The sequence below is a fragment of the Dermacentor variabilis genome, chromosome 11 (genome assembly GCF_050947875.1).
Source record: "Dermacentor variabilis isolate Ectoservices chromosome 11, ASM5094787v1, whole genome shotgun sequence".
NCBI classification, from domain to species: domain Eukaryota; kingdom Metazoa; phylum Arthropoda; class Arachnida; order Ixodida; family Ixodidae; genus Dermacentor; species Dermacentor variabilis.
Window position 1 is genome coordinate 21,299,433 of NC_134578.1, and position 24,896 is coordinate 21,324,328.

The 24,896-nt window shown below is 46.8% G+C and overlaps 1 protein-coding gene across 1 annotated transcript; it reads left to right on the plus strand.

Moving 5' to 3' along the window:
• The first annotated feature begins 1,913 nt into the window (after nucleotides 1-1,913).
• LOC142564381 (short-chain dehydrogenase/reductase family 9C member 7-like) lies at nucleotides 1,914-22,222 on the plus strand. Its single transcript, XM_075675369.1, has 5 exons — nucleotides 1,914-2,437; nucleotides 7,002-7,208; nucleotides 10,501-10,683; nucleotides 12,187-12,319; nucleotides 14,936-22,222. Exons 1-5 carry the CDS (start codon nucleotides 2,233-2,235, stop codon nucleotides 15,279-15,281), a joined length of 1,074 nt encoding a protein of 357 aa, XP_075531484.1. The 5' UTR covers nucleotides 1,914-2,232; the 3' UTR covers nucleotides 15,282-22,222.
• Nucleotides 22,223-24,896: the final 2,674 nt, after the last annotated feature.

Below are 24,896 nucleotides of genomic sequence, written 5' to 3' on the forward strand. Positions count from 1 at the left end.
AGAGGGGAGGCGCGCGCGCGCGTATCTCTTCTAGCCCGGCTGTTTTTGCAGCAGGGCTTCCGAGATTGCGTCGGTGATCTTGGAGACCATGTGCTCCGGTTGCCCCTAAGAACACATGCGTAGTGAGGGCGTCATGCGACGCGTTAGATAGTATATGCGGGTGGGCCTTCTGCTTCCGTTATCCACGTTTAATGATTGCCTTGGCCATCCTGTATCGTTGTTGGAAGTAAGTTGGTGGAAACAAGTTGCAGGAAGCACTCTAGTCCCCGTATTCATCAATGCATCTTGACTTGAAGCCCTCGCTTGACTTGATTTGAATGACCCCTGTCATTAACGCATCAAAGGAAACGGAACGAGCGCCTTGGGTGCGTTCGCAGCAGGCGTCCTTTATATCAAGTCAAGAATGGGCTTTAATTGTAGGTTGTCCTTGTGTTCCGTTTGTTGTGGTTTCAATCAGTCTAGCACTGCAGGAGAAAATTGGAATTTGCTTTTCCCTCATAGCTACCACAAATGTCTACGCAGTAGCTTAAGCGGTTGACCAACAGAATATAACTTCAACATTTCGACGTATGCAAGTTATAGAACTTATGCAGGATCATTCCTGCTCTTCGCATATGTATGAAGAAGGAAAGGCCTGAACTGAAGTTTCCTCATTACCTAAACATCTCGTGGTTCTCCACGTTGCTATCCGCGGACATGTTTCTTGCTTTGGATTTTAACAGTACTTGATGTTGTTCTTCGCATGCTGCAAGGATATATCGCGAACAAGGAAAACTAATACACGCGGATCGTGGACCCCCCCCCTGCCCCCCCGCCCCCCTGGTGGACCTGTTCTTGTTGTATCAGATAAAGGTAAATTTTCTTTCTTTTGCGAGTATGAAAAAAAAGTCTCTATTTTCTAATCCGGAGGCATCGCTTAAATAAATTTCGGTTGATGTAGCATTGCTGACAAACAGTTCTACAGCGAAAACTTAAAAAAAGAAGGTCGATTGAATTCGCATGTCACGTGTCACGTATGCGAATGCGCAAGGTCAAGAAAATACTTTCGATATTTCCCGTTTCAAGATAATGCACCAGTTATCGATGTCCGACTTCAATGATTTGACAAGCGTAATTAAGTGTTTTGGACTTGTTCTTGGGCTTGCTTTACAGTCACATTTACATATTTAGGACTGCCCTGAGCACAAATACAAACGCGGGACTAATGTGCCGGAGCGAAATGAACACCAAAGGAGCAAAAATGTATGGTCATGAAGGGCTGAGAATCCGATGGATTGGTTAAGTTACAAATTTTGAAGAAACAATGTGAATTTCGTCGAGGTTGAAGAAGCGTATGCGAGATGCTTTACGTGTTAATTCATTAACTTTGAAAAATAAAAAATTTGGTTGCTAATCATACTGCTCGACCGAAATCATAGCTGAAAACGAAGCTCAAAACAAGATAAACAACATAGAAAGACGCCTCTCCAGCAGTCGATCTAATTTGCCTTTTAATGAGAGGGATGACGATTATGACCAGCATCATCATCATCATTATGAATCTGTAAATGGGTAAAGCGAGGTGACAGAAAGCAGCAAATGTCGCGCAGCGCGATCCACATTCAAGAACTTCTGAAGGATGATCGTGTACTCCTTAATCATGCACAATCAGTTTAAGCGCCTGATCCTAAAAGCGTCTTGCTCGGGTAAAAGGTTCGGCTTCTTTCGTCAGTGCAGCAAGTTTGTTTTCACCCTTCATCTCACACTGAGAGCAAACGATATCTGCGTAAGCAGGGATAAAGAAAACGGAGCCATTGTTTTGGTGGTTCGGGCTTCGCAATGCGATAATGTATCCGCGAATACTTGGCAGCTCTTCAATGTCGCGAATAGCATTTACACGTGCCTTCGGGGCGCGTTTCTGCTCAACTTCGTCTCATTCGGCCCGAACGTGCGCTGGGTACGGCAGTACAAAATCTACTCGGCCGCTGTTACGCAAGAATTTTCACGCAGTCAATTATAGGATCTTGTCGCAATCATCGACGGCTGGTCTTTCAGAGCAGTCGTTGGCATTCTGATCGGCTCCGGCGGCAGCATTCTTGGTTTACCTTTTTCTGTCCTTTCATTTTTATTCTTCGATGGTCGCGTCTTCTTTCCTTAACGAAGCCCTTGTAAACGGAGTCACATTTTTTCCTCGTGCAAGCCGCCTCCCTCCCTACCTGTGCCCCGGTGCTTGCGGTTAGGTACGTGGCAGCCATGCGAACTTCATGGATACTGTTCGCCGTGTTCACGTTGCTCTTCTGGGACCTGTGGGATCGTGTGCCGCTGCTTCACGAACTTGGGAGCCTTGCAGGATCTCTAGGGATCATCCTGTTCGCGTCTTACTGCTTATCCGGCTTCGTATGGAAGGCTTTCTTTGTCAAGCATCTGTCCTGCGACGGTAAAGCTGTTCTGATCACAGGTGAGTGGTGATGGTTTATTGATCAAGACAGTTTCACAGAAAGAATGGTGACTTGGAGGTATCAAGTGGCCGGGAGTGTACATTACCTCAATGGGATTTGTTGCAATCTCGCATTGAAGTTAGCCTGGTACCAATAAGTGCCCCGTGGAAGTGTTGGCACCGGGCTGCAGGCTTAAGTTTTTAGGTCACTGTTGATCACAGATAGTTATGTGTGCCTTAGTTGCAGTAAAAGGTGCGATACGAATTTGTTTGAATGTTATCACTTAATATTACACAAGGAAAATGAGTTGTGGCAGATTGCCTGCTGCAATTTTCTTTCGCAGAAGTCTACGGGATAATTCAGTAGTACTAAATGTCATGTCTTCTCGTTTGCGTTTAGTCGCGATTACTGACTGTGAGTTGAACGCAACATCACCTTATGCCCCAAACAATACGTTAACAGTACGGTAACAAACTATACGTGAATCCGGTCTCTGTCCTGAATGACTGGCTAAGCTGTTTCGCCGCAAACTGACACATGATCCAAGACATTTGCTGTCTTCTTTTGCTATTCTTTAGGTAACAATTTAATGGAAATAGACTACGTGCGCTGACACAACTTCGATACAACTCACAATATCTGGAGCTGAGTCCTCGCCAAGTATTTGGAACTCGAAACTTTCACAGATTTTGTCATTGGTACATCAAGAGATCTTTCAAGTCGTTTGAGCTGTGTCACAACAAGACTACCCCAAAGCGATGTTTTGGTTGTGGTATAGTCTTTTATTTTTAAACATGACCTGTTCGTTTCATCGAAATACAGAAAATATACACCAAAGAGTGGCTCTGCCGAACAAAATCGGACAAGTGCACAAAAGTGAAGCACTAATTTGCTTGCGTCGTTTTTTTTTTTTTTTTCAGCGGGCGCTTCTGTCACCTCCAGGCCGCGATAGCTATTGCAAACTCCCCCCATACAGCAATGCGAAAGGCATCCAAAATGTAACTTCCTAGGAACTCAGAAATCCAGCCATTTTGAAAGAACTTAGTATATGAAGATGCAGTCATGCACCCGGTACCATACGTTATAGTGAGTTTTTGTTAACGGTTCCATTTGTTAGAAGCGGGCATTCGTTAACGCGGGAAGCCTCCTTTTTCTACAATTTTAACGGGTAGCATACCTTCATGCCTTGCCAAAAAAAAGGCCACTGTGCGAGGGTCCATACATTTACTTATTTGAAATTGAGTCTCCCGTTTTCCAAGGCATCGTAAGATGAATGTCAATGCGTCAAAGAATAAAGGATGACTGTTCAAAAAACGTATGCGCAAATAAATAAATAACCAAGGTAACAAAGAAATAAACGTACGCAGCCCGAGCACTGTGTGCTTCTTTTTCTTATGCGACAGTGCCTTCATTTTCATTTTAAAGAAGAATAAACGAACGAATCAATCAAATTATTTCTTTTTTTACAATGATGACACTTTTCTGCTCAATAATGACAGCTAACAGCCTTGATGTCATTAGCAGATGAAACTGGAAAATAAAACAAATGGCAGAGAGAGCGGCGCAATTGTGCCTGTGAAGGGAACGACAAGAAAGATGAAGTTGTGGAGAGTCTGGAATTACAACTGTCCAGAACGAAAAGTGGAAATGCCTAACGCCGCCGTGAAGAAGAGCCGTAAGGAGTTCACGTGCAGATTTATTTTAATAAGTAGGCCACTGTCCCAAGTAAAAGACCGAAACAACAAATTAACAAACGCCGTAAGTGAAGTACCTGTTGTATTATCCTCAACGCAACCTTGCTTTCAGGGGCTCCTACAGATTTATGCGGTAGATAAGTTATTTCCTTTTGGTCAAGGCCTGCGATGCTTTGATGTCCTGTTGTTCAATATGCTTGCGTAAACGTGCCTGTTTTAACTTCACAGTGCTCGTGCGAAACAAGAGTTGCCTGTGGCATTCGTCAAATACGTCTCAAACCGTTATTTCATTATTTTATTTTGGATCCAAATTCACAAAGCTTTTCGTTCGTACAAGTTGTTTTGCCATTGGCTGGAGAACTTCTATAGAATAATACGCCCAATATCACGAGTGGCTGGCAAGTATTCCTAGCGACATTTCTAGCATCAGAATGTTTTTTCTTAATTCTGGCCCTGACCCCTGAATGCAGTGCTGGACACACTTTCCTGTGGGCATTTTATTTGTTCTTCTTTTCTTTAATTTTCAAAGCAGCAGTAGAAGCCAGGTAAAGCTGCGAGCAGGTTCTTGAAATTATTGTGATTAAGCGAAGGAAAGATGCTACAGTTACTACTGCAGTATTGTATGCACACTGACGAATGCTTAAGGACGCACGCGAGCAAATGCGCCAGCAAGCCAAAGTCGGTCTGTAGTGTGATTAGACAGCATGCACAATCGCAGTAAACGCAAAAGTACCACTCAGCTGCCGCTAAACGGAAAGCACGCGTGTTTTCACGCGCGGTGACCCTGAGCAGGGCATCCGCCCCGCCTGCCTGCTTGACAGCCTGCTTGCCTGGACGAACTTTTTTTTTTTTAGTGCGCCGCTATCACATCTGAGGAGTGTCTACCTACACGAGGTAGTTATTTGCATCGGTGAAGTAAAAACAGTGGCCAGTTTTCTGCGTCATTATAACGACTCCGCCGTCTGCAACGCCATAATTGTTTTCAGGACAGTGTCCTTTTCCGTCATACATGTTTGCACAGGGATATACAAGATGCCGCTCGTACCACTTAAAGGGATGGGAAGGTACGCATATCAAAATGGCTAAAATCGAGATCTTAAGTTATGAAAGACGGTAAGAGGAGGAGAGAAGGAGACGTTGAGTTGGCGTGCACTGCAGTCGCCAACGCACCCGAAACGCGAGTGGTGTGACACAGATGATCGTTCGGCCCGCTTTACTTCAGCATTCACAGCAGCGCTTTTGAGGCCTTCTGCAGCTGTGGTATGTGTGAAACAACAGTCCCAAGATATTGATCAGCGAAAAACCTGTTCCGTCTAGCTAGTTTAGAGCGATGAAGAGGCAAGCTTTTCAGCTTAGCCAAAAGTACAAGCCAGGCTAGGTAGAGAAAACTGTTGATGAATGAGCTTCGGTACTCTTTAAGGATTTACAAAAAGTTTAACAATGTCAGTATGTTTAGAAACACCACGAGGCTCAATCACTATGGGTGCCATACTAGGAAACGCACAATTCTTAGAAGCAGGATTTTAGGAGCTCAGAGTATTCGAGGAAAATGCAACAAAAAAGTTATTGATGCGGGAACACGCTGCTGCTCTAATTTCATCTTCAAAGAGCGGTGGATTAAAGGAGGGTGGGAGGGGATAGAAGTATGGAAGATGTTCTAAACTGTCTTACTTCGCAACCACAGGCAATGCAGCCGACGCAGTCAATCATTCCTATGAAGAATGAGTACGCGTTGGATAACATAGCGCCCATGCGCAATGGACAATGTATTGTTGGTTCACATCAGGGATGACCTGAAGACAAGTACAGTTCCATAAATAGTCGAGTAAATGAAAAGACAATGGTGAGTGAAATTGGGCAAGTGCCACTTCTGCAGTGCCAGATCACGTGCTAGCTTACATAAGTATAGGGCCGCGTCAATTGGCGATAAAGGCACATAAATTGAATTTCATTCATCATGCGTTCGTCCCACCGCAACGGCGAGGCGACAAGACATAACAAAAGCAGTATATTGTATTCCAGGCTGCTCTATGCATTGGACAAATTATCAGATACGTGACGTCTCTTTTGAGGCGGTGTCATATTGGTGACAAATGCACAGTGAAGTCAAGCACGAGAACACAGAAAACGGCAGGAAACCGATTTTGCGCGATTTCAGATTAGCTTGCGATTCCGCCCGTGGGATGTTGCTTGAGAACGGTAGATTTTATGTCCATTGATGTCATTGAAGTGTGCAGGACAAATGGGGTAAAACGCTCTCGTATCAAAATTTACATTTGGGTTGGGTTGTGGTCGTATAACAGACAGCATACCAAAGAGTTTACATCGGTGAGTTACCACCTCAACCCTCCTCCCCCATTTACCATATCGGGCATATATGCTTTGAGATGGCGTTTACAGACGTCGCAAATCCAAAATTTGGTTATGTGGCCCGCCGTTACAGAGGAGTCCGGATAAAATTTGACATCTTGGGGGTTCATTAACGTGCACCTGCATCAAAATATACGATCGTTGCAACAGAACTGCTTGTTGGGCTAGTTGGTGCTTGCTAAAAGACATGTTTTTTGCCGCAATTGGACACACACAAAAGGAAGACACATAAAGGCAACACGGGCGGCACTTCCAACTGATTCAATTTAAGCTGTGACTCATGAATATATATACATATACACGCATGAACTGGTTACGATCATTTCTTGGATTTCGCCCACATCGGCATGCGGCGGTCGCTGCTCCCAACAGTATCTATAATTAACTTTATTCCAACGGCGTTCAGTAGTCTCCACAGTAGATAATTTCTGCATTAAACATGCATTCAAATGCCTATTTAAAGTAAGCTGAAACTTAATGTTTAGATAAACGATTGTTTTGAAACGAAACTGTCTTCCAGGTTGTGACACCGGATTTGGATACGCCCTCGCTACTCGACTGAGCCGAGACGGCTTCCTGGTATTCGCCGGATGCCTCGATTCCAAAAGTGAGGGTGCCAAGGCCCTCGGCAAACTGCGAAATGTGACGGTGCTTCAGCTGGACATCACCAAAGCCGAGCAAGTTGACGCCGCGTTCGAAACAGTTCAGCAAGGACTGGGTTCCAGAGGTGCGTGCTTTACCGCTATCCCATAGTGTTCGCGATCTTTCGGATGCTGGGCCGTACTTCGAAGCTCCGCGTGCGACTAAATATGGCTCGCCTATGAAGACGTTTGCATTACCACCAGTACAGGATTGCACATCTTGAGAACACTGGCTTGGTCTTGTCGCTATACGTTCAGTTTCCGTAAAGGGCACTGAAAACATTAAACAATGCATCTTAAGCTAGAGAGAGTGAACGATTGGGGAAAGGAAGAGGCACTATTTCCTTCAGTCATTAGTGAGCAAGGTTCTCTCTTTAAGCTTCTTCCTATTCTACGATGCGACCTATGGGATACAAAAGCCAGGTGCCGTTTTTTTATTACACTACAAATCCAGAGAGTGTTTTGAAAATCAGGTTGCCCCTTTGTGCTTTTAAACTAACACTCGCCTACCCACTCGTTTGAACGATTCTCGAGCTAAGAAGACTGAATATTTAGACATTTACCTCCAAATAGATGTACCTTACCAGCCCTAAAGAAAAAGAAGTAAAACGAGAAAGTGCCCATATGATTCAATGAATACCCTGCCCTAATGCTTTAAAAAACCGTCACCCGCCGTATTTTCAAATGACAAGCACCCACTAATATTTCAGAAACGTTGTCGAAGTTGTGACACCGGGTAACGACCTCTCACTTCCCCACTTGAAGCGAATTAAATACACGCCAAACGCACACCGATTCTTCTCGCAACCGCCGTACCCTGTGTGCAAGCATTGAAAGTCATATTTCTGATGCGGAACACACTTTCGTTGACATCAGCGAGCTTCGTAGCAATTGAAAATGTCCGTGCGACATTATCACACATCTTTAGACACATTGTTAGGGCACTTTGAAAAGTAAGACAAAACTTCGATTCTTTTTCTTCCTTTTTTACATGGTTACGCTGTAATGTATGACAACCTAAGAATTCAGTACGAGTTCCGCTCAAACAGCCGCACTGTGTCCACCGTTCTTGCTTCCGCGCTCAAAAACATAGTTACGGAAGGAAACTTATGTCGGAAAGAAGCTCGCTTCCACCACGATGTCAAAAAAATTGGCGATCATAATTGTTTGACGCGTCCATCCAGATCGTATTTGATTTTGAAAGTGGTACATATCAAGTAGCGGCGTTATGGACGAGGTCACCAGAAACAAAAATCAAATGATACACAAGCAATGTCAAAATTATTTTGTTTCCTTCTGGTGTACCGTGGCGCTATAGTAGGTTCGAATAAGAGCCTTATGGAAAGTGATGTCCATTGGAAACACTACTTTTTTAGTTGTCACCGGCCGTAGGTACTCGGCGAGTAAATTTTGACGCATGCCAAGGGGTGAAACGCTAATTTATCCCTCTCCAGCCTAAGAAGCAGCAGCCATCCCTAAAAAATCCCTCGCATAAATGTGCCAATCTAACAACCACATCTAACAATCTAACAACAGCACTCTTTGGGGGTAGTACTATAGGTGTGTGTTTGCTGGCTCATCACTATAGGGATCTGTTTGCTCACTAGGAGTATTAGGGGTGCGTTTGATGAATCAAGGATGGCTGCTGCGCTTGAGCCCACTCATGACTGTCTGCTGTTAGTGACAGCTCCCACGCAGGCCATGCTACAGCTCCAGGGCGTCTGCTTTCACCGCCGCTGCCGTAGAAACTAGGGTACCTTGATCTCCTCTCCCGCCACTCCGTACAGAGTAGAGACAACTGCGGCGTCCGCTACGGCGTTGGCCACGCGAATGACGGACGCCGTAGGGAGACGTTGCCGGCGCTCGTGTGCGTCCGCCATTTCCATGCGCAACGCCTTAGTAGACGCCTCGCTTGTCTCCACTCTGTACGGAGCGGCGGATGAGGAGGGCATCGAGGCACTCTAGTGCAAACTCGCGTGTAGCGACACCGGTGGTAAGCGACAGCACTCGCTGCATGACTCGGCAACCGTCAGGAAGTGGCAAGCATGTCTGTTTTGGCGTCGGTTTCGGCTGGTTGCGACCTGAGCGTTCAGCGTAACCATCCCAGCGCATACACGATGAACAGTCGCGTGCAGATACAAGCAATGAGTGAAGCTAACCACTACAATCGCTTTTGGGAACGATGGTGTCGCGGCGCTCGGGTACATTGTTGGATTTCGTGCGCTATGAGTAAAGTGCGGCAAAAAGTATTTACGCTGGACAGAGCGCGATAAAAATGACTGAATGGAAATATTCTTTAGGACGTCATATATATCTGGCCGAGGGAAGAAGACTGAAGACTAAACGCTGTAGGTCTAATAATCGTGTGCAGTGGCAAAGCGATAGCGACTTGCTACGGTTATGTTTTCGAAGTTTGCGAACAAGGCTATGCTTGAAACGTCAGTCTGTCGATAATGATGAATGAATGGGAATGTAGTATTGTACCAGATGTTTTATATGAACTTCGTCAAAGCTAGTTGGGACACCATTACATACTAATCCCTGAATCTAAGCAACAAATGAAAATAAATAACGAAAGTAAAGCTATCATAAATTGTCAGAAAGACATAAGGGTGGTGAAAAGTACTCAGCAAAAGGTTTAAATCAAGTTGTTGTCGACAAACTTTCAATTTAAATGGCTCTCTGCGTCGACCACACCGTGTTCCTCCTAGGATTACTGTCAAATATAAAAAAGCTAGCTGAAGCAAGAACAGCCGAAGAAAAACAGAACTTTACGTATATGTAGAAAAGTACATGAGGAGACCACGCATGTAAGTGCTCCTGTGTGTCGTCGCCCCTTGTCCTGCTCTATAGTGTGCTTTCTTCGTCATCGTATGTAGCCTACCAACAAGCCCAATTTAGCACCATGGCAACACAACAGACAAACATTACCGCTGTATGTAGACCTTGTTCGCTCTGTTCCATTTTATTTTGTTTTATACATTTTATTTCCCCGCATAAAAACAATCGCAGAGAGGCGAAGAAGCTAGCTGGCAACTGCCACCAGGGTAGGGACAGTGCTTTCCGGCTCTGTCTCTTCGTTCTCTTTCTTCGTCATTCGGTTACACGTGATAGCGGAGGCCTTTACTGATTTCACTGAACACTGCAACGTTTTCTTTACTTTTTTGCATCCCGCTTAACACTTCTCTCAATAATGCCATCTTCTCTGTCTTCTTTCCCCCACTGCTCAGAGCAGTGTTGCCAACCGGCCTCAGCCATGGCTAACAGTTTTACTTCTCCTTCGTAACTTCTGTTTTCACCTGTCTTATTCCTTTTTTCACATATTGCTGGCCTTAAACACATCCAACAGTGAAGCATTGTTATCTGCAAACATTTCAGTTCTCTGGTCCGTAGTCGCCAACGCTGGTGTTCGGAACAATGGTCTGCTGGAGTGGCTCACAATGGAGAGCATCATCAAGATATTCGACGTGAACGTCTTCGGAACCCTGAGGGTCATCAAGAAGTTCCTCCCGATGCTGAAAAAGAGCAAAGGACGCATGGTTGTTGTGACTAGCCCGTTTGGTATGCATAACGACGTGAAAGATTACTTTCACTTCCTCACAGCATGTTTTAGGTTTGTTTAGGGAACCTCTTTAATGTATTATGATTATATTTCATTAAGGATAAATCAGTTTGACTGGAAAACGATCTCAGTGTTTAAAGGACGTTGGGTTTTGGCCGGTTGATGCATAACGATGCGACGGTGCATACAGAGTGCGAAAATGCGCATGCCCTTGCATTGTTTGTCGTGCAAGTGCTGCTTGTCGACGGTTGGCACGTGGTTGTTGGTATTTTTAGCTTTTGCTCGTCGTCTTTTGACTTCGGAGAGCCTGCATGCGTACACCATACATGAATGGAAGGTCCTCCTTCTTGCAGTAAAACTGGTGCGTCACGCCTTCGGGCTGTTTATTCGTCCCACAGATATTTCGGCCATCACAACCTATTCTTACGCCATATCAAGGCTAGCAAGGGACCTTTTCTCCACAAGGTGTTCTAATACTGTCAGAAAAGACGAGGTTGCAATGGTAAAGAAAGAAGTGCCCATATCAAAGAGCTAATTCGTACCCATGGCAAACTAACAACTTCATTCTTCTATATGTAGAGTTAAGGGCAGTTTGCCTCAGAGATTGAAATAACTGAGATAAAGTGTTGTTTTGATTTAATTACAAAAAGAAAGTTAAGTATGTAAGGCCGCAGGATAAAATTTGCGCCATCTGCTGGCTAAGCGGAGCATTGAAAATTTGCAAACAAGGTTGCAAATTTATTAGCCCTGTGCTATTCTCACACGCATTGTCTTGATTTTTGCATCGTTCCAGTTAATGCTTCCACATAGAGTTATTCGTCGTCTCCTGTGTATAGCGGCAGACTAGACAAATGTGTCGTTCGCCTTACAACTTTCCTATAGCAATTATTTATCGCTCTCTCTCACTCTCTCAAATAGACTACTTGAGTTCATTCCTGAGCATAGTGATAAGCATCTAGGGGCATGTTTTTCGCTGTACCTAATTAGTTTCCAATAACTGAGGGCAAGCCACTTAATAGATCATTGTGGTACCACCGAGCAACGACCTCATGAAGTTTTCTATTCAGAGCAGAAGCACACAGCGGCTTAAGTGCGAAGCCTGAACAGCTTCAAAGACAGGAAAAACAAATAAAGAATGAAAGAAAGGAAGAAAAATGGAAATAAACAGAAAGAAACAAACAGCCTTGGTTCTTTTATGTCATGCATGTTAAAGACATGATAAACTTTTCACATTCTGGAATAGTTAATTAAAGACGATAATGTGAGATGTTCAGGGGCTCACGATAGAGAACAGAGCAAGTATTGACAGATAGCTGCTACCCCAGAATTGTCCATACTGGAAAATAACAGCCACTCCTGAGACTGGAAGTGTTAGCGTGGGCGAATGACCAACAGCTGGGAACACTTGAGAAAAAAGAAAAGCTTTGTAAATTCGTTTCCGGGGCTTCGTTGCGTGCTGAAAACAAGGCACAACATTTTCACGTGTTCTCCCTTCATTCCAGGGCATGTCACGATGCCGATGGGAGTGCCATACTGCATGACCAAGTGCGCCTTGGTGTCGATGGTCGATGGGCTGCGACGAGAATGTCGAGGAAAGGGTGTGGATTTTGTCTCCATAGAGCCCATTGCATACAAGTAAGTTTTGTCGTTGTTTGTTTATTAACGCCACACCGATGGAACGCAGGTTACATTAGGGCTGGCTTTCCGAATTCAGAGTTGATAAATACGCCCACATAAGCCACAAACAAGTTTTCGCGACTAAAAGGGATTCCAGTGCCGGTATCACAAAGTATGAGTGACAGGATGAGCCGTCCGGGCCACTGGCCGAATAAAGGCGTACTCAGTATAGTTACCTTTGTTAATCAGCCTTTTTTCATAATTTGGAGTGAAATATGACACATTGAATGTCACGGAACAAAATCATCACAGCTATTTGCTTCTTTATTCCCTCATGGCCAAAAGTCATCGAATGAAGTGAGCAAAGCATAATACGAGACTTACAGTAATGTAGGGAACGAAATAAACTGTGTGATACATTCGCTGCTACAGTTATCCCCAATGTTCGGTTATTATTTCAGAAGCAGGAGGTTAACCCTATTGCTCACAATAACATGTAACGGTAAGAGGATTCTAATCAAAAGCATGCGCAGAGCAAGAAACCTCGCTGAAGACATTCATGTGTTCCAACTTTATGCTTTGGTCGACCTGGTGCAGAACGCATAGGCAGTCTCGTAATAAGTTGATTGTGCAATGATTAATTGCGGACTGCTTATTAAAAAGTTTGGACCATCTTTTAATAAGCATACACGACTCAAAGAGTTAATAAATAAAGTGGCCAAGAGGAACGTTCCATGCTAAAATAATGACATTTAGCTAAATTTGATGTGTGATCATACATCATTCCCACGCTCTCTTTACAGAGGGCCTGAAATCATTTTCTAACTAATCATATAATGACATCACTATTAAATTAAGTCATCTCGCGAACATTTTGCATAAAAAAATTTGCGAATCATTTAAGCACAGGCGAAGTCGCGTAGTAACGGACGGATGAGCAGCATCCTCTCCTCTTTCATTTACACTAGTGCACTGGAAGCTGCACAATTCGCGTTTACATGGGTACGGTAGAAGCGTATCGTACTAATTAATCGTGTCGGATATGTCCATACGCCACTGTTTACACGAATGCGCATTTTCCTGTCCAGCCAGCTAACGCCATATAGTGCACAATTCGAAAGTTAGTGATCTTAATTCCCATAAGCTTGTTTTTCGTGGTGGCGTTGAGAAATCCACCAAAAACTTATGAAGGGTGCCGGCTACATTGCGTCAGGTTCTTCAATTGTCCACGTGTGCAACTTTATGGGACGTTAATTTTGTGAACATGTACCATATCGTACGAAGGCATTAAAATTTCCTGAGTATTTCCACGTCCAGGGGTAGTCGAGAGCTGCCGTCCCCACTTGTACTCATAGCGGACCTGATTACCTCAACGTTGCGAATCAAGTCACTGACCCATGTTAATTTCATTCATTGTTGACAAAAGATGCTCTTTAAGAGCGCACAATGTACTCACGAGTGAAAAGAAATCGCATGCAGCCTGATCCATAAGCCGCCATTCTTGTTTTGATTTCGCTCAGTGCGGCAGCGGCAGCCACCGGTTATTTTTCTGGCTGTCCTCTCAGAGCGAATGCGCTGCCATAATTACTAGTATGATGCGCTTCTTCCTGCATAGGCCACTGAAATGCGCATTTTTCCATCTCAAACTATCCCGGTCTGGCGCATTTGACGCGAGACGTCTTCCTAGCGAATTACCTCGTTTACACGAGACGCGACGCGCTTGAAAGTTATTACGATACGCTTCTGGCGCGTACATGTAAACACCGCTACAGGGGAGACGGCAAAAAGGCGCACGAGAGCAATGCCCCGTAAACCTCCTTAAACTTCGTAAAGTAGCGTCACGCGTTGAAGAATGCCGCCTCCTCCTCGCGCGCTCTGGCTGAGGTCGACGCCGAGTCGCTATTGGCCTAATAGCATCACGTGGGCCCTCGCGCCGGCTTCGAAGAGTAAAGGCGGAGGAGGAGAATGTCGCTACTTTATGAAGTTTAAGGGGCGTTAATGCCCCGAATTGGGATCTTTAGCAGGCTTTGTTGCCTCGCTGGAACCACCCAAAGATTGAACGTCTCGACAGCGAGCGAGACGGCTCGTGGCGGCACCTCGTGGCGTTCGCGTTGTCTACGTTACGCTTTTCATCTCGGAGGCCACGCTTAGCGGAAGCAACAACGTGCGCGTTCGTGTGTAGACTGGCAGTGGAAAGATGGCATTTTTCTTCTGACTTTTTGAGAACCAAGACATATATATTTTTCGTTCATTTGACTCAAATGAATAATAATTGTATTACTGAGAATGTCCTCACAATCCCAAAATCAGGCAATGCATGACGTCATTGTCGCGGAAAGCAAGAATTTTTTCTCTGTTTTTGACACTTGATTGCATATCTCCTGCTGCATGCAGCGCGGTAATATATGGCTCACGTGTTCAGAGGAGCCTCGTTAACAGATCGGCAACATTTTCTTACTACGTTCTAAACGCGTTTCGAGGCCCCTTAAGCTGCCATAGTAGCCACCAGCTGACAGAGATAGATGAGCTAGATTTCATTGTAGTAATATCAATGTGAACCTCTTTTGCTGGAACTCCGTATCGTACCCGCATTTCAAACTTTCTCATTCTGTCGCTGCTTTCACCCATTCGCAGAACGTCGATCACGGCGAATATGGGGTCTCATGAAGAGACGCAGCCAGAGCTTCAGCAGCAGCCGCCAGAGGTCGTGGCCGACTACAGTGCGGAGGAGATTCAGAGGTGGCTAGACACGCCCAGACACCTCTACAACTTGATCGTCAGAGACGATATCAACGAAGTGGTCGACGAGATGGTGCTGGCTATCCGGGAGACGGACCCCAAGATCCGCTACATGACGAAGTTCCGGCTGGGCGGCTTCTTGTACTACGCAGCCGCATTACTGCCAACAGAACTGGCTGACCTTTCAGTCAGACTGGGCCTCAAGATGCTGCCATTCGTGTCGCGAATGATGAGGACATAGGTGCCGGAAAAGCCGAGGGAGAGAGAGAGAGAGAGTAAAACATCTTAATTAATAATATTTGAATGGCGAGAGCAGTGTGGGAGGAACCCTCAGTTCAGGGTCCCTAAGATGATTCCGGCGATGTTTCGAGCCCGTTGTATCACAGCTCGAAGGACCTCGGGAGGTCCGTCGCGGTGGGCATCGTCCCACAGCTCTTTGTTGCGTAGGGGGTAAAGGAGAGTTGGCACGGGAGGAAAGAGGTTTTCAGTGCACTCAATCGTGACGTGGAAGATTGTGGGCGAGCTGCCACAGCCTGGGCAACGATCTGCATAACAGTGTGGGTAGAATTTATTGAGAGAGACAATATTTGGAAAAGTTGCGGTTTGTAACTGGCGTAATGCTACTGCTTCCTCCCGCGAGAAGGACGGCGGTGGTGCGGCGTGGGTGCGACGAATGCGTGTATAATGACGGAGTATGCCTTTGTAACGGAGCAAGCGATGCTCCCACTCTGAACTAGTCGCCTCACCACACCGAGTCGCCCGGAGGGAAATTTCTCGGACAACCGCATGTGCGCGTTCGTTACCCGGCAGCGAGGTATTACCAGGGGTCCAGAGTAAGTGGATGCGGGGAGGTCTGGTTGGTGTATTTTGCGGGATCTGTTTGAGAATTTGGTTCGCCGCTCTCGGTATGCCATGTCCTGATCGGAACGCCCGGCATGCCTGTTGCGAGTCCGTCAATATATACACTTCCTCAAGAACACGGATGGCGTATCGAATTGCAAGAGCAACACCGAGAATTTCTCCGTAAGGGGCATTTGTTCCGCGCATTGCAGCAGAGTCTCTCAGGGATTCGGTGCCATCCAAAACTACCGAGGTACAGCCCTCTTGAGTGCGTGATGTGTCCGTGCATAAAGTGTGTGTTTCCGGGATGTTTGCAAGCATGCGGCCTATGTATCGTACACGGGCTTTGCGCCGCCCTTTGTCATGCTCGGGGTGCATATTACGTGGCAATGGATGAATACTTAGTGCTTGGCGTATCGCTGACGACAAGATTGTTGGACGGGTTTCAGACTCAAGGGGTGGGACAGGGTATCCTAGCCGTGTGAGAAGATGGCGGCCAGTAGGAGTGAGTAGGGGGCGCTGGCGATGGCTGACCCAATGTGCCTCTAGCAGCTCGCCTAGTGTGCTATGCGTCCCTAAGTTAAAAAGACGGCGTGTGGAAGTATAATTCGGGAGGCCATGGGCCAGCTTCGTCGCTTTGCGTATCATTGCGTCTATGCGAAGTTGTTGCGCTTGGATTAACCGCTGAAATGGAGATGGTATGTAAGGCGGCTGATCACGCATGCCTCCACCAAGCGCAGCAGGTCCTCTTCTCGAAGGCCTGAGCGCCTGTTGGAGACCCTCTGGATCATAGCCAGAATTTGCTCAATCTGTCTGGATAGAAGGGAAACAGTGTAGTTTGACCTGCCACCTGCTTGGACGTGTAGGCCTAGGATACGAGCACGATTAACCTGTGGTATCGGTGTGCCATTCACGTGCACAGTGATAGGGGGAGTAGAGAAACGGCTCCGGGGGCGAATGATTATGAGCTCCGGCTTTTCCGGAGCACATATTAAGCCGCATTTGCTCGCGTACTCGGAAACTGTATCGACTGCTTGCTGCAGTCGGTCCTGGGTGGCTCAGTCGGAACCCCTTGTCGACCAGATAGTAATGTCGTCGCAATAAATAGCGTGGGCGACATCAGGGATCTGGTCGAGTAGCCGGGGGAGCCCTGCGAGCGCGATATTGAATAGAGTAGGGGAAAGAACTGAGCCCTGGGGTGTCCCACGTCCTTCAAGGCGAATCGTACCGGATCGATGCGGCCCATTCCTACGGTGCCTGTGCGATCTCGAAGAAATGCGCAGATATAGTTGTACATGCGAGTTCCACAGTGTGAATGTGCAACATTGCGAAGGATGAGGTCATGTTCAACATTATCGAACGCCCCTTTTAGGTCGAAGGCGACGAGTGCTCTCGTTTGGGCGGACTACGGAGGTCCTATGACTTCCTCCCGCAATTGTAAAAGCCCATCTTTGGCAGACAGATGAGCCCGATATCCGAATTGAGAGTTAGAAAAGAATGATTTTTCTTCGAGGAAGGGCTGCAGAAACTGCAAGAGTACATGCTCCATGAGCTTACCAATGCAGGATGTTAGGGAAATGGGTCGTAAGTTTTCAACTTTAACAGGCTTGCCCGGTTTGGGGATCAGTATGATGTCGGCGTGTCGCCATGCTTGGGGAAGCATGCCCTTGCGCCAGCAATCATTGAAGATATGGGTGATTTGTTTAATATCCGCGTCACTGAGGTTACGAAGGGTGGCGAATCGGATGTGGTCGGCTCCCGGCGCCGTGTTGCGGCGTAGGTCTTGTATGACCATCCGCACGTCGTCAGATGTGATGTTTGCATCGAGCAATTCGTTCGCCTCGCCTACATAAGGATAGTCAGGGTACTGCAGCGGTGGGCCTGTGGGTATGAAATACTTCTCTAGCTCTCTGAGGAGTGTCGAGACATCGTCCCTGTACTCGTGCATTAGGATGTGCAGCTGTTGAAATGTTTTTCCCTTTGTTGTGGTGGGATCGGTGAGTGAGCGAAGAATCGACCACGTTTTTGCTGTGCTCAGTGTGCCTGAGAGGCGATCACAAAATCCTCGCCAGTTATTCCTCGTAAGGATCTCTGCATACTCCTGAGATTCCCGTGAAATTTGATCTATACGTTTCCTAAGTTTGCGGTTGAGGCGTTGCCGTTTCCATCGTCGTGTCAACCCTCTGCGGGCGTTCCAAAGATGAATTAAATGCGGGTCTATGTCTGGTGTCTCGGTTGTGGTGCGCAGTGTGCTTGTTGTGGCCTCTAGATCTTGTGCGAGAGAGTCAAGCCAGCGTTAGTACCCTTGGCGCTCAGGTGGGTCCTGGCGACGTTCCCTGAATTTCGCCCAATCCGTTATACGCACATTTCGCTCGCGCCTGCGCGCACCCCGTAATGACAAGGTGCTCGCCACAATGTAGTGGTCACTACCAAGGTGCTCCTCTAAAGGCCCGTGCGCAACGACTGGGTCAGTATTGCGCACGAAGGTAAGGTCAGAGGAGGTGTCGCGAGATACGCTGTTGCCTATCCGAGTGGGGTGCTCTGGGTCGGTAAGCAGTGTGTATCTCATGTTACAGATGGCATTCCGCAGGCGGGTCCCTTTAGCCTGCGATTTAACGTAACCCCATGCAGTATGCGGAGCGTTAAAGTCGCCGGCCACCACACAAACCCGTCCAAACCTACCAAATTCTGTTAGTAGGTGCTGAAAACAGTGCGTTCGCGAACGGGGGGAACTGTATGCATTGAGTATAAACAGACTCTCGCTGCGTTTACCTTGCGTAATTATTTCCAATATTTGGTGAGGAATGTCAATGCTAGTGGTATGCATGCGACATGTAACATGTTTCGAAACAAAGGCTCCCACAAGAGGAGACACCCGAGAGCGTGCTGTAGCCGGATAAAGAAGGGGTGCAATTGACTTCCTGTAAGAGGATGACATCGGGAGGGTTCGTGGATGTGGCGATATACTGATGTAGGGAACCTCGTTTTCGGCGGAATCCCCTTCAATTCCACTGCCACAGTTGCTCCGCGTTACGCGGCGCCATCATCATCGTGAGAGGAAGCAGGCGGTCGTGCATGGGATGTGGGCGCCGGGTGCCCACATTTGAAGGTTGCGGCCGAGAGCCTTGGTCGGAAAGCGCGCTTTCGTTGCTACCGCTAAGCTCAGGAACTTGCATGCGTGCGAAAGTGCACTCTATACATGATTTCACTTGCTCCGTAATCCCTATTCGAAGGACCTCCATTTGGCGTTCTATCCTGTCCAGAGCCGCCTGCATACTAGTGCTCATGTCGGCCACCAGCGCGTCCATTTGTTTTTGCAGGCGCTCACAGCGCGCCTCCATGTCACGACGTAGGCGGGCTATTTCTATTAGAGGATCGGGATTTGATAACGAATTGGTAATAGGGGAAGGGATAGGGAGAGATTTACGGGGCGGAGCGAGCTGTGGGTGACCCTCCGCCCGAAATACCTCCCGAGGCGCATCCATTGCTGTTTTCTTCTCCGGGGTCCGCTGCACCCCTGAAGGGACCAGGGCCACCTTGGCTGGGGCGTTAGTCTGCAGGGCCTTCTTCTAGGGTTGTTGGGAAGATGGGGAAGGAGGGCGCTTCTCTGGGAGGCACATCGATGCCTCGCGGGATCGGCACCGAGTCTTGGAGCGAGTCCAGTACTTGCGACGGATCTCGAACGGGTCTACGACCGGACTTTTCTGGTCTCCTTCGTTGGGGCGCGCGATGTTCGGGTCTCCGCCGTATCTGTGGTAGTGGTCGGGTCGCTGGAGGGTTAGAGTTCACGCTGCTGTTTCTCGAGAGCTATCCGCACCCAAGCTTTGTTCAGTGTCTGCCTAGCATGCCGCGGGCAGTTTGGATCCGCTGTAGGGTGGGTCCCGTCACAGGATCTGCAGTGTGGGGTGCACGGATGTGACGAGCTGGGGTTGTCAGACCCGCACGTCGCGCAAATGACCACGTGCGGCATAGGACAGTAACCAGCCCAATGGCCGAGCTTGTGACATATCTTGCAAACCAGTTGGCGCGGTCGATGGGTGTAGCAACGGAGTTCAGCACCATAGAAACGCACGCAGCGAGGCACTTTTAAGTCCTTCAAATGTTACCAACGCAATGCTGGTTTGACCTATCATTCGTTCTTGAAGTATTTGAGTTCCAGGAGCCAAAAGCTCATCCACTAGCTCGGAAGACGGTGTACCGGGCAAAAGACCAGGAACAATTCCCTTGCATGATTTGTCTGGGGCCGCAAAATATGTTGTGATGGGATAGACTCGCTGACCAAGGTTCAGCTCCCTCACCTTGTACAATGCGTCGGCTACGTGTGACTGGGGTGTGCTGATGATTGCCAAGTTCTGCTGAGGTCACAGTCGGAATATGATGTCCTGACGATCCTCGGTGGTCAAGCCGGCTGCGCTCCATATAGCACTGGCGAGTTCTGCGCGCGTCCACTTATCGAGACAAAGTCCTCCGTGAGGCCGCAGAATTATCTTTTCATCGTGCAAAGGAAGTTGATGCAGGTTCTCATTCCGACTGCGCTTGCGTACGGTAGGCTGGGAGGCGTCCGGAATGCCCAAGATGTTCTCGGAGGGTTGCATTTTAGTGCGTGTTTGACGGATGCGTCGATTATGTATGACTGTCTTCCAACAGCCACCTGTGTCGTCGTCACTTTCGTCGTCGTAAATGTTCGGGGCAGCATCCTCCTCCATCCTTTCCCCGGTCGGAGTGTCCGCCTCTCGTTGTTGGGAAGGAAAATTGGCGACGATGGGGGATCGGCGGCCACTCCCGCGGTATCCACCTCGGGCGTCTTCGTTGTTGTCGAGGAACGCACGGCGGCGTTCTCCGTCGCCGATTGGGTCTTCTGCGCGTTGGAAAATGACGTTGCGGTAGATAAATGCTCCATCGAAACAGAGCGGCGAATTGGCCGAAGGCCCTTTGCACGCCCGTTTAAAACATGGGCCTCGGAAGAGCTGGTCACTTGGCGCTCTTGGTTTATGGTGTACAAAACACGCCAAGGCAGCTATGGCCCCGGCAGGGGCAGGCGCGTTGGAACTGCTTCAGAGCTGTAGAGGCGCGGGGAGCGGCAAGAAAGTCCCGGGAAGAAAAGGCGGTCGGTGGGAAACGGCGAGAAAGCCGCTTCCCATATGACTCCCGGCGAAAGCGGCCCGGGCAAGGGCGGTCCAGGGCGGTCGGTGAAGGTCGCGTAGGCTCGGTGGTTGCAGAGCGCGCCGACAACACGTCCGTTCATTTCGGCCGACTGATTGGAACTCTCCGGAAAAGCCGAGTGACTCTGTAGGAGCACTACTGAGTGATGAAATGGAAGGTAATTTGCCGGGCGCGGGAATCCGCGCTAAAAATACTGCAGTGATTTTCCACGGTGCTTAATAAAATAAACCATGCGTTAGAATGATGGACAGTGCAAATAGCTTTTGGGGTTCCTTCAGTACCTTCTGGAAGCTCATTTTTATTGCCAACATTCGCCTTACGACATCTTTTAGCCTCATATAGCCTGCAACTTTAACGATTAGGTGATGTTCATAACATTGCAAACGAGTATGATTTCACAGAGTAAAAAAAATGCATAAACATTACGCGTGTTACTGGCCGAGAACACCCCATAAATGTAGCAGGACACGTACCCAAAAGTGTTGCGATTTATTTATGAGCTGATTGTGTTACGAATATATAACATGTAATTGATTTATAACAAACAGAATGATGCAATGTGCTCTAAAGGAATACCAGCATGATACTTAGAGTCCTTGAATTTATTTCCCCATTCTATTTACGCACTTCTCGGCGTCAAAACCACAGAAGCAGTGCTAGCATGCCTCAAAGCGTTATGAAAAAGTACTCATATTGGTGCTTCTTACGAATCAAGTTCAGTTGCTTTTCTTGAAAGGCGTGCGTCACGACGTCATGGCGCTGATTGTGGTCACGTGGGGAGCGGAAACAAGTTTTGACACTCGCTCCGGCTCGCTCAGACGACCGAGTTCAGGTACTGATGGAAAAGGAGACTGCAACTGGCTCATAAAAAAGAACAATTGAATAAATTAATTTGAGCGCCTTCAGGCTTGCCAGTATTTCTTCTAGGGTTCCGAGGTCGACGATCACCATTTAAAGCGAGAAATAAACAGTCGACAATGACATGTCCGCACACCTTTAACAGCCAATCCTTGCCAAATAGCTGGAATGTCCGTCTGCTAACCTTGATTCCCACAGCGGAAAGCAATTGCAGCGCCACCTCTTATAAACATAGTACGTAATTTTATGTGTCCGAAAGTTTGGAAGTCTGTTTGTCCGAAGTTTGGAAGATTATTGAATAAAAGAGTAAAGAGCATTGTATATACTCAAGATATCGTATTTCTGGAGATGCTACTGGTAAAAAAGAAAAAAAAACTTTGTTCATCATCAGTGAGCGACCTACAGTCTCACACCCAGACACAGATAGCCGAAATGGACAAGTGGGTCGATGGAAACTGGACGTTTCAAAAGGAAATAAGTAGAAGGATTTCACTGACCTTGTATTCAAGGTGCACTTTTGCCGACAGTTGCTACTAATCACGCTTTTGTGTGTTTTTGTGAATCGCAACCGACAATACTAAAAGCTCCGCTACAAGGGCGATAATTTTCTTTAATATGAAGCTTATGAGGAAAGCGAAGGCGAGTAAGTGCATAGAAAGGATACGACAGTAGCGATAGATGAGGACGTGAATATTCACTGACTCACGTATAAATCTCGGTGCTGCGTTCTCATGACTCTCACTGATCATGTAGGGGAACATGATCATGATAGCGCTTGTGATGTCGTCTTCTCGTCTCGTGTCTCTTCCACGTTTTGCGCTCTTAACACCAGGATGGAAAACCAAGAAGCCCAAGCTGCTATTCTAGTCGAAATTTTAAGTAACAGTACCAGGTCAATGTAGTAGAGAGACAATGGTTGTATATTTCCGTTTCGAAAGTGGGGTTTAAATTAAGCATGTCTATCAATGAAAACAGACACGAACGCGGAGAAGGGCGAACGAGTGGCGCGGAGCAAGACAATATAAAAGATTGGTGAAGGGGGCGGATCCGGCGCAGCTGCGCGTACGCGGGAGTGAGAAGATTAACACGTGACGTATGACTTGAAGGAGGACATGAAGCAGAGGCGCTGAAACGAGGTGAGTTAAAGGAGAATTAGGTATAGACCGCATTATATACGTTTCAGTAGTGTCATGCTAGGCTGGTAACGCTGTCACTGTCTATCTGGAAACGTTAAATGAACGCTACTACAGTATATGTGTGTGCATTAGAGTGGTTGCGTGGATGCTGTCAGTGCTTCGCTACCACGTTCTGAAGAAAAACTTTCTAAAGTTAGCTATCCTACAGGTGGGGAGGAGAAGAATGGCGCAATGAGAGAGAGAGAGAACAGAGAGTACGTTCAAGCTGATAGGCTTGGACTAGCTTCCGGTGGCTTTGAATAGCTCGGCTGAGGCGTAAAATGTTCGTTTCATGATCATGTAACTGATAATTGATCATGTTCAGTTAGGCATCGCCACTTATATAGAGCAGTCGACTACCCGGGGTTCCACAGTTGCGTCTATTTTTGTTTTCGTTCGAACTTGTAACACACAGCGCTGTCCCCTTTCAAAGAAAACATGCCCCATGCAAAGGAATATGAGGAACCGAGGTAAGTTATGCTCATTGGTGGCGCAATATAAACATAAAATATCTAACCAGCGTTTTTGCACTCACAACAGCAGCTCATGACTTTTAAGGAAAAGCACAAGTCACTCTATAGCTATTTGTGTTACAATATGACAACATCTTCCCACGAAATATATGAGAAACGCTCCCATTATATCGGATGTGCTATAAGGATGTGTCGATCCACAAAATTGGCGACAGTTTGCATGCAGTGTTCTCTCAGTAGAGTTAGTTGTCAGGGTTTCCATTTTTTTTTGTTGACAATTAGGAAGATGACGTGGAACCACAGATATTGCGCCCGCTAATCCTTGTCTCATGAAAAGGTTGTACATAGTTGCACATATATACACTGTCTGTATACGATGACGAGTGGAACCGCAGTTCATGTACGCATAACGGCATTACAGCATAACAGTCAAAACTACACAGCAACATTGCGATGGAATCCTGAAAGAAACAATGAGAACAAAAACGCCAATGCCATTTAACAATGCAACCATATAAAAGAACAACGTCCTGAAAGAAGAAAAAAAAGTATTTTTTTTTTCACGTTGGTTAGCGTAGCGCCCAACAACGTTGCTGTCCTGACAAAATGTTTCCTGTACTGTCAAAATCCATTTTTCCAGTGTTCTTGTGCGGCACTAGCGCCATAAATGAGCGCCATGCTTTGTATAGTCCCTCCTGTATGGAGGGACTATACAAAACTGTTGGCCTACAGTATTTTGAAATAAATAATAGGTACATTCTTTCAGAATATTTGTATAATTAGGGAACTGACCTTTCTTTCTTTTATAAAAAAAGGTTCTTGTACCACAATAAATGCTTCATTATACAGACAACTCACGCAAGCCTAAAGTAAGCTGCGAAAAAATTAACTTAGATTGTCTTTTTTGTAGCGCTTATCGGTGGATTTCAAGTAGAAGACACTCAGCACGAAATAGAAGAGAAACATGGGGATCCTAAGCGCAGCTGCGGCAGTCAGAATAGGCGCTAAGCTTATAGACGGCTTTCATCACACTCTCGATATACGAAGACGCCGTTATCGTCGCGGAGCGGATTACTACACTTTACACTTTATAAATATTGAAGAACGGACATAAAACATACAAAATAAAAATAAGCCTTGTAAGAAACCGGCACACTTACACCAAATCAAAGCATTTTCAAAACCCGCTTCGAGCTGCTTCGGATACACTCTGTCACTGTCCACCAAGCTGTCGACAGATAAGACTGCACATCTAGGCACTGAAGAGTGGAGCGACATCGTGGAGCTTTAGCAATAGCCAGAAAAATAGGACGTTTCAGCGTGCCTTAACCGATATACGACCGTATA

What these genes read in the sequence shown, in the direction of transcription:
- LOC142564381 (XM_075675369.1), top strand. Translation starts at nt 2,233, where the DNA reads ATGCGAACTTCATGGATACTGTTCGCCGTGTTCACGTTGCTCTTCTGG. An exon ending in GCAAGGACTGGGTTCCAGAG is followed by an intron (nt 7,209 to 10,500) that starts GTGCGTGCTTTA and finishes CAAACATTTCAG; the next exon opens with TTCTCTGGTCCGTAGTCGCC. An exon ending in TGTTGTGACTAGCCCGTTTG is followed by an intron (nt 10,684 to 12,186) that starts GTATGCATAACG and finishes CCTTCATTCCAG; the next exon opens with GGCATGTCACGATGCCGATG.